The sequence below is a fragment of the Scheffersomyces xylosifermentans genome (genome assembly GCF_036884685.1).
Source record: "Scheffersomyces xylosifermentans strain CBS 12540 chromosome Unknown RJT20scaffold_1, whole genome shotgun sequence".
NCBI lineage: Eukaryota > Fungi > Ascomycota > Pichiomycetes > Serinales > Debaryomycetaceae > Scheffersomyces > Scheffersomyces xylosifermentans.
Window position 1 is genome coordinate 770,632 of NW_027042939.1, and position 9,609 is coordinate 780,240.

General features: G+C 39.3%; 2 protein-coding genes across 2 annotated transcripts; one reads left to right on the forward strand and one right to left on the reverse strand. All coding sequences in view use genetic code 12, as the record gives it.

The window, feature by feature from the left end:
* Positions 1 to 2,293: 2,293 nt before the first annotated feature.
* Positions 2,294 to 3,217, reverse strand: RJT20DRAFT_90219 (uncharacterized protein; the record flags this gene model as incomplete). Its single annotated transcript, XM_064921309.1, has 1 exon — positions 2,294 to 3,217. The coding sequence occupies one exon, from the start codon at positions 3,215 to 3,217 to the stop codon at positions 2,294 to 2,296; it is 924 nt and encodes a 307-aa protein (XP_064776830.1).
* Positions 3,218 to 7,810: 4,593 nt separating this feature from the next.
* CLN3 (cyclin) lies at positions 7,811 to 9,262 on the forward strand (the record flags this gene model as incomplete). The annotated part of the gene is made up of 1 exon (XM_064918093.1): positions 7,811 to 9,262. The coding sequence occupies one exon, from the start codon at positions 7,811 to 7,813 to the stop codon at positions 9,260 to 9,262; it is 1,452 nt and encodes a 483-aa protein (XP_064776831.1).
* Positions 9,263 to 9,609: the final 347 nt, after the last annotated feature.

Consider the following 9,609-nt stretch of genomic DNA (forward strand, 5'->3'; position numbering starts at 1 on the left):
AGTATCTTTAATCTCATAAAATAACAGAGCTCCACGGTCCGATCTTGATATTGAAGGTGATATGTGCCTCCTAGCACCATTCTTTGAAATCAATCCACAACACCCCAAAAGGTAAATCTAACCTGAAATTATAACTCTAAGGCAAACCTAATAGCTAGACGAAAAAAGATTATTTTACAACGACATTAAATTAAGGTTTGGACGCTTTATGATAAGAGACGAGACGTGCAAATGTCTTTCGGGATGAAAAAATAAAATAATTTTTTCAGTCCTGAATTGTCGGGGCTCTTCCTCTAATTTTTTAGTCCTTTTAAGGAGTACAAAGAAGTGGAGTTAATTCTTCTTATGGACGCTTGATTTGCCAATTATCAGAATAATCACATTCGTTGGTAAAAGAGCCAATACCGATATTAGTCTTATTTTGTGGATCATTTCTTGGTGGAAAATAATATCCTAATAATATTTGTTAAGTCAATACGTTGTGATAACGATTACTTGGGGATTGAGAGGTCAACTCGAAGTTGCTAACAACTACCTCTGAAAATTCCAAGATGTTGATAGCTTTGATTGGTCCACAGTTGACAACGATCTCATACCGCTTTATTCCAAGAGATCTCAAGAGATATCATGGTCATCAAGACTTTTATTGATCAAAATACGTCCACTAGTAACAATTCGTCCTCTTTCGTAAAATATGCTCAGTAGATATTACTTCCCTTTCTTGGGAATAGTTACAGCAAAATGGAAGACAATATAGGAGGTATTTATTGGCCTGTATATATGGAATAAAAAGCTGTCTATGAACGCATTTCAACCCCTGTCCTATTAAAACGGTTATATGCACTCCGCTACTCAACTTGTAGCATAGTAATACTTACAAGCAGTTTTGAACTGTGTGAAAAACAAAGAAAAAATAACTCTCACAGTTGGCCTGACGATTTAGATACAAAATTTTTGAACTATACACTTGATCTACAGAGAAGGTATTGAACAATAACGGCAGGCACAAAGCTAGACGCCAAGTCAACCCTGGCTCTTGTAGGACCAATTAGCATTTTCAGTTGCATTAGTTGTTACGTGCTACCATGTCTATGTTTTGTTCTATACTTTCACAATTGAGAACTTATTTTTTACATCTACCACGCTGGTTAAGTAAAAATTTATTAAGTACAAGCAAGATTCATACAAAAGTGATGCGCCTCATACAATATTATTGAGGTGACGTGTGTCAAATGCCTCATTAATACCCTATACAACTACAACTCCTTGTTTGTGTCCAACAATGTGGTCGAACTTTACGTATTGTATGGCAAGAAAAGAATCTGGTTCCGCCATACTGAGTGGAATCGCCTGAGCTTCACCTCAGAAAACGTAGGCGGGGAAAACTTGCTAAGGTCTTCATATATTTTCTAAGCGTTGTGTCTCTATATACTTCAACATACACTGTTGAGCTCGAACAAGTTTAGAATTGCATTGAGAGCCGTATGCATGGGAGTACTACCAGTCAGTTTGAATTGAAGGTGAACAGTAGGATTTACCATAATGGGTAAATAACCAAAAATAGTTCCGTGATTCTGGGTATTTCAGGAGGTCATACTTAGGGAAAAAGGGTGACGTTTACTATCATTTTAGTTATAACTCTACTACCAACTAATATTTTTGGCCAACCCTTCAGCCCTTTCTCTTTACCCGCCTCCGTTGAGATGTGGAATTTGACACTACCAGATTATACTGTTACCGAGCTCGGCGCAATCGCATATGCCCGAGATCGTGAAAATTTTTCAGTGAGAATGAGATTTTCCAAGAGCCTATTTTATCCATCCAGTATATAGTAAAAGAGATGATGGTGATGCCTAGATTGACAAAATTGGTGATTAATGAATTGGATGTAGAATTGGATGTAGAAGTGGTGATTTTTTGTTAAATATGTTGCCCTGCCCTTAATGTCGTATTCATTGTCTAATTTCCAATTTTTGACACTTCGTAAATATTTCCTAAAATGGACAATTTTTATCTCGATCTATTTATGGCACTGATTGACTCACGTCAGATGTCATGGCAACCGGTTAAAATTTACGAGATCGAATGCATATGAGTATTTTTAGTGATTTTCACTCACCGGTTTGTATTCTGGGGAAATGAAAGAAAATTTTGTGAATCGAAAATTTGAGAAACTCACGTGATCAACGCTCTTCTACAGGTTCCTACTGGTAATCTAAACTGTAAATACAAGAATGTCGCGGAAATCAATCCAGATAGCGACAGTGTTTCTTGTTGGAATGTCGTATTTATACTAGTTCTGGTCCAAGTCCCGTAAGGAATTGTAATGTTCTCCTAACCCATAGGAATGCTTGTAGAAACCCAATTTCAATTCTGCATTGTTGCCTTCCTCATTAATTTTATGTGTCGAAGCTCCTGCCATGTAGATACTTATAGGGCAATCAAAGCACTTGGCAAGGGCCAAGATTTCCATGTCAGATCCCCACATGGCCGTGGATACCAATTCTTGAACATAAGGCTCGATGTCCCGTAACTCCATTGTCTGCTCATCAAATAGAAACGGAATGAAGTCATTTTTGTTCTCAAGCATGTAATCTCCAGCCTTTTTTCTTAACTCCTCTATTGTGACTTCTTGTTGCTGACGAACTAACAACTGGTCTTGTATCGATGCAAAGAGACAGTGACCATCAGGCTTGATTTCATGGAGCAGTAAGTTGTTCAATGCAAGCAATTGACTCATTGAATCTATTTCTATTTGTCTATAATCAACCGTGTTAGCTGCTTCAAGAGCAGCCTCTTGTTTTATTCTTTCTAAGTCAGCTTTTCTTCTTTCCAATCTTTCTTTCTGACGATTCCTCTTTGGCTTTGCCTGAGATTCGGTGGAGGCATGAGGTGGAGAAAGAGGAGTTGTTTCATCCTTCAATTCTATCTGAGCTAGCAACTTTTCTGGCGTTATTTCGTCATCGTCATTTTTCATGTCGTTACTAACATCACCCTCATTTCCTTCAGAATCTTGGTCAAATTTCTGGAGTTCAGATTTATGTTTAGTCGCCAATTGATGTTCCAACTCCAGACATTTGATCAAGACATTCTTTCTGGTTTTCTTAGTAGCTTGTTTTTTCAAGCCTGTTATAGTCGCTATTAAATCTCTTGATTCTTTCTTATGTCTAGCTAAGAGTTCCTCCTTTGTGGAGGGTAACTCAATTGAATCTGACATGATTTGTGCAAAGTTATTAGGGCTAGTAACTGAACGTTATAGCAAAAGCAAACCCCGGCTCGATGAGATGAGATGAGATGTTCTTTCTAGGGCTGCTGACCAAATCAAAATCAACAGAATAGAAATATCTATGGTTAACCGGCTATTGTCTGGTAAAAGATCGTTGAAAAAATTACTGTTGCCACATTAACGACCTATGTATAGCTACCACACCACCTCGACTGTAGTCCCGAGTAACCTCTAGTTTCTCTCACTACCACTGAAAAATTTTCTTCAAGCAGAAGTGCGACATTTTTGTATGGTGCTAAGGCACTGGGCGATAACTGAGGAGATGACACCCTTGATTCACAGAGTCGGATCAGGTGTTTCGAAATGAAGGCGTAAGGTCCCATATAGTTGACGGCCCAGCGATGTGTAGCTCCGACAGATGAGGATGGTTAAGGCCAACAAATAGCACATGACTACAGAAAATTATGCTGTCATGCAAGAATAACCTTCACTGCAGTTGAAAGGCAGAGGAGTTATAATATGTAAATGTGGGAACTATAATCGACATGATGGAAGGTAGAATTCAATGCGAGTTCAAAGCTCCTTAATCTGACATTACCTCGCCTATGGATATATGCCGAAGATGAATAAGTGGTTCGATTTCACAGATCAAAACCATCTTCGTTATCCCCCACAGTGGAAAGAGAACCATCATTGGCTTTAACGTTGGTGACTCGGGTCCGGCACAATGTTAGCTCCAACAACCGGGTTTCCAAATGTCGTAAGTTTCAGTTATAAGGGCAAGCAGGTGGGTAATTGTTCTTCCATTGTGCGTAATGGTTCTACCACAGTAAGGGAAAATACTGTACAGGCTAGTAGAATCTTATGCTAATCATAGAAGGAACCAAGGAGATTGTGGTGTTGGGGAATTTGAATACACGGGGTGAAGTGCTAAGAACGTCTAGATTCATCGGTTGAGGACGGAGAAGATAAGCTATCCAACAAGAAGACTTGGGATAAGTCAATGTCATGAAACAGAAGGATGTCAAAGTTAGCGCATTGGTTTTCGGACAACTTGCCAAACCTTACTGTTTAGAGAGTGTGCATTCCCTCAAAGGTTTTGGCTCATTATCTTGTACAACAACGTTTATAACAAAGACGGCAGTAACGCCGAGGCAAGTTAAGAACAATGGCAGGGGGCCATACAGGTAGAGAATCGTACAGTTGAAATTGAATGTTGGACGTTATCTACGGAATTACTTCGAATCCGGATACTTTGGTATGTAGGTGATTTACGGTACACAAAAATTGTAACACATATCTATAATTCCGCACCTCTTCCTAAAGGACAACCTTAAAACAGTAAACAGGAAGATCAACATTCGAGTTGTTTCATCGTCGTAGAATACAACCTTTCATCCATGATTTGCATTGCTAACGGGTGAACATGTTAAGTTGTAGTTTTTGAGAGCCTTATCTAACAGCCAAAGCATAAGAAAATCCTGAATTCCGCCACAGGTACTATAGGAATTTCAGCTTGTGAGAAAATGTCGTTGAGCACAAAACAGTTCTCGCCGACAGGATTGCGGGTTAGTGAGCCTCTCAAGTATGGCACTTCTGCTGGTTAATCGGCAATCTGAGTTATGAGCGAAGCAACCTTCAGTTGTCGAACATTGTGCCGCTCTACTTTGGAGAAAGTTTCAGGTTATTGTTTAAGCAGCAGTCCTGACGTTCTGACTTTAGCCGACTGATGTAATGGAGGCAAACATAGCACAGTAGTCTTTACTGAGGGTGTGGTCCTTACGTATCGTTCGCCATTGTGGTTCTCCCAATGGCTAATTGCAGTTTAGGGTATTCTCCTTTTTCATACTCCTATTCACCCTTCGGACAGCTAGGAAAGGCACGGCCCATACAGGCACATTAGTATTATATTTTTTTTACATTTTCCGTAAATAGGGTGTATGGCCGTTTTGCAAGAGTTTATTGTGAGGCGAAATGAGTCTCGTGGGTAGTAGTCGACAAGAAGAAGGCATTTGCATCATTTCGGTAAACGAGGGAGTAGTTAGTGGCCATTGGCTGAGTCTGTTTTTAGCATCTTCGTTTTCCAATTCTTAAAATGAAGGCACAATTCAATGGTTGGTCAGAGTTCCCACTTTCTCGGATAGGCATATTAATTGAAAACTTCATCTTAGGCTTACCGAACTATAGGTGAAAAATATTGTGTGATAGGGGAAGTGGTGCAATAAAGTGATAGTCTAGCACTTCAAGTATTTTGTTGCTCGGGCGTCACATGTGACGTTGTACAATTAATCCCGATTTGGAATAATTAATTGCAGGTGCAAGTTAGGGCATAGAATAGAACGCAAAGTGGGACGAATAAAAAGGGGGAGACTTTAAGCACACAAAAGCTAAACTCAAACCTATCAGATAAAAGACAGAATGTGTTGAGAAAGACCAGATTGGTGATTCAATATAGAGCAGCAATTCTTAGGATGGCACCACATATACACATACCTGACCAACAGCAACCCTAGGGCAGTAAACACTAGAAACATAGTCAATATACGAAATGATAGTGTGAAATTACATTTGCGTGTATAGAGTTGGTAGAGTGTATAGTATGGAGCCCAGTTACCTTGTTGGTGGGGGAACGGCTCACAGATTCTTGGTATTCCTCCAAAAAGTTTAGAGTAAATCGGTTTTTTGTTTATAGGCACCCGTACAGATTCGACAGAGCCATTTAATTCTTGATCGTGGCCAGTACTGATTAAGAAGTGAATATTTTTAACGCACTCTTAAACTTGCTTGGATCCAAAATCTTGTAATTAATGTAAGCTAGATGGTTCTTTAAATTATGAAGTTTCCCTTCTCGAAGTAGAAAGACTAGCCCGCCCATCGTCATAGTCATCTTCGTTCGGTCGTCGTCGTCGTCAAGTAACCGCAGAAAATAATACGCAAGACAAAATACTCCTAGTATATAGCATTTGTGTTAAAAAGACAATGTGCAAGCTAAACTGAGGAATTATTCCCTAGTTCGTATTAAATGAACAAAGCTATCACCAGCCAGACCTTTATTCACATAATAGAGGTAGAGCATAACGGACCCGGAAAAGCTCCCCACTTTCCACTGGGGTGGGCGCGCGACATTTCCTGCATATACCCGTTAACGATTTCACTATCAAAAAGAAACGTTTATGGAAAAGAGAGATTTCCTGGTACAAAAGGTAACTGCAAAAAAAACAATTGACATGTACGCCATGCATCATGTAAGCAATAAACTAGAAAAATATAAAACCTTAAATATATACAAAATGCGGATAGGACGAACTTTTACCACACATACACATTAGATTTACAATTGCACATTGTTTCCACACTCATCCAAAAAAATATTCCTTCATCCTCCAGTGAAATAAATCATTATCCTTCTCCTTTTATTTTTTTCCTCACCAAAGGGATGATTTTATTATTAGATCGCAGGTTGTTATAGCACTGGCGGTAGTGGCAGTTGCAGCACTTCCAATTCTAGCTCTTCAAATATACCATAGTGATGAATGCTTGGGAGGAAATTTCTTCCAATTTTTATCGCATCTAAATTATATATATATCTTTTCTTTTCCCTCAGTATCTGGATTTTTTCAAGTTGGAGTTATCCACTATCTTGTCTTTGCTAGTTTTTATTTTCTTTTGAATAAAGAAAACTTGTTGTTCCTCTTTTCTTTCGTCCTCTAAGTTCATTTATTTGATCTACCATCTATCTATATATATATATATTGAATTATATATATCATCTCCACCGTCCCCGTTTTTTTTATCACCCAAAACTGGTTCTTACATACATACATACCAGGGTATAAGAAAGATTCGTTTTGATATCGACATTGATCTTATTCCGAGTGTGCATTGATACCAACGCTAAATATCGCTGTTGAAATTAACCACTCTCTTTAATTCTATTCACCTTCACTTTCACTTTCACTTTAGCATACGGCAAAGGATAACTGCAAAATTTCACTAAGAAATCAACTTCCTTGCGTTGTACATAAATCATCATTACTACCGTTCCATAGCTAGACTCCGACTTGCAATTTCGTGTCTACCATATCATTCACTTCAAAATTCAGTCCGTTTTTCAGTGTATTCTCCCAATTCACTGTCCCCGTTCTGATTTCAACCTTCATTCGTTAACTGAAAATCAACTTTCATATACCACCCCGTATATAGAACCGCATCCACCTAGTATAGATGGCCATTGTTGAAACTTCCCGTCGTTGAGTTCAAATCCCCATAAAGACAGTCCTAGAACTACTAGAAACAAGATAAACATTATACTATAGACACTTACTCACCGGCACCTATTCATATCCAGAGACTATCACATTTCAGCATTTTAGCTTGTCATATCGTAAACTATACTGCTACATCTCCATTCCTGACTATTTTCAACAAGACAGTCACTTCATAGACTTCTATTCACCTAGTTCCGTCGCATACCTTGTCGAAATCCTATTTTGCGGCAACTTTTCATTACTTATAACAGCCATTGCAACGAATTGTGATCTATAACCAAAGTCATCTTAGCATTTCTTTCACACATATTCTATCATGATGTTTACTAATTCACCAGACGCCTTCCACCAAGTGCGTTTATACCAATCGGCCGTCAAACTGGCCGACTTTAACTTACAATCCATGGAGTTCAAGTGTCATTCAACAACCATATGTGACTACCAGATGGAAATGCTTCATCACTTGTTTGCCATGGAAACAAAGACTTTACCCAGTCTTGTTCTCATCGAACAACAACCAGAGATCAAGTTGGGTATGAGGCCGTTGCTTTTGGACTTCTTGATGGAAGTCATTACCATCTTGAACCTCTCCAAATCAACCTTCCCACTTACAGTGAACCTTATCGATCGTTATTGCTCCACAAGAATAGTGAAAAAACAACACTACCAACTCTTGGGACTCACATCTCTCTGGATCTCATGCAAGAACCTTGATTCCAAGTTCAAGATCCCAACTCTTAATGACTTGCGTAAGATCTGTGTGGATTCTTACTACAAGGAACTCTTCATCGAGATGGAGAAGCACATCTTAAAGTCTCTTGAATGGTTGGTCAACTCTCCAACCTTCGATCTGTTCATTGATCTCTACTTGAACATCCTTATCAACAACAACTCAAACCCAACTGTTTCAGCACTCATCAAGAAATCCAACCATCGCATCAAGCTTTTGGCTACCTACTTTGGTGAGTTGTTCCAGTTCTATCCTAACATCTACTTCGACTACACTTCTTCTCAGATTGCGTTGATTTCCATTCTCGTTTCCATCTTAACACTTAAGATTCCAGTCAACTTGATTTCTTTACTCAACTACTACAACGATCTACTTCGTACTAAGGAATACAAGATGAATGTCACATCACCAACCGAGGACTTCGATGAGATCCTCTCGGTGGCTTCATTCCAATCGCTCTTTAACAAGAGCTTCTTCAAGAACTTAGTAAAGATCATTGACAACCCTCCAAAGAGCTTGGAAATCAAGTACTTTGGCGCGAATGGCAAGTACACCCAGTTGATGAAGTCGTTGGTCCAATGTGCCACGGAATCTTTGATCAACCTCTTGGAACCACCAGTCACACCAAGAGTCAACACCTCCAATGGTACTACCAATGGTTCAACCGTCGTCACAGGTGGCGACGCCTTGAAGAGAAATGCTACCATCATCAATACCACTCTTCCACTCACACCAGTGTCCAACAGCACTAGTCCCAAGCGATTCAATTCCGATCAGATCTTCTCTGACCTGAATGGTGGAGTGAAGACCAATGTGATAGCAGATCCCAACTCATTGTTTTCCGGGGTCAGTTCTGGTAGCAATGCCATGAACCCTCCATTTGCACCCAAAAAGAGATCCTTCGATAGTATCAAGGAATCCGACATCAGTATCCTGGAACTCACCCCAGCAGGGATCAATACCGTTGTTGAGGATGGTTCCAATGACTTGAAGAGAACCAAGTCACTTTGCAACAAGCCTGTCTTTTTCATTCCATAGGAGTGAGAGGAGTTATTGATAGAAGGCTTATTAAGATGGTATAGTGATGTATAGCAACACATTGAATATACCACTACTACTTTCATCTTTACTGCTTAGTTTACTGATGGATACTGGAACTACTAGTGTACCCAAGTTATTTCAACACTTGAAAAGGTCTCGATAGCTGGACTATCGACCGTATTGGTTACTTCTTGGCTTCTCTTTATGCTTCATGCTTATGCTTCATGTTCTTATGATCTCACTGCTACATTGTTAGCACTTCTCCGTTTATATTCATTCTTCTTTCATCTCATTTTGTCCGCGATACTTCTCCCTGGTTCGTACTGGTTGCCTTTATATACTAA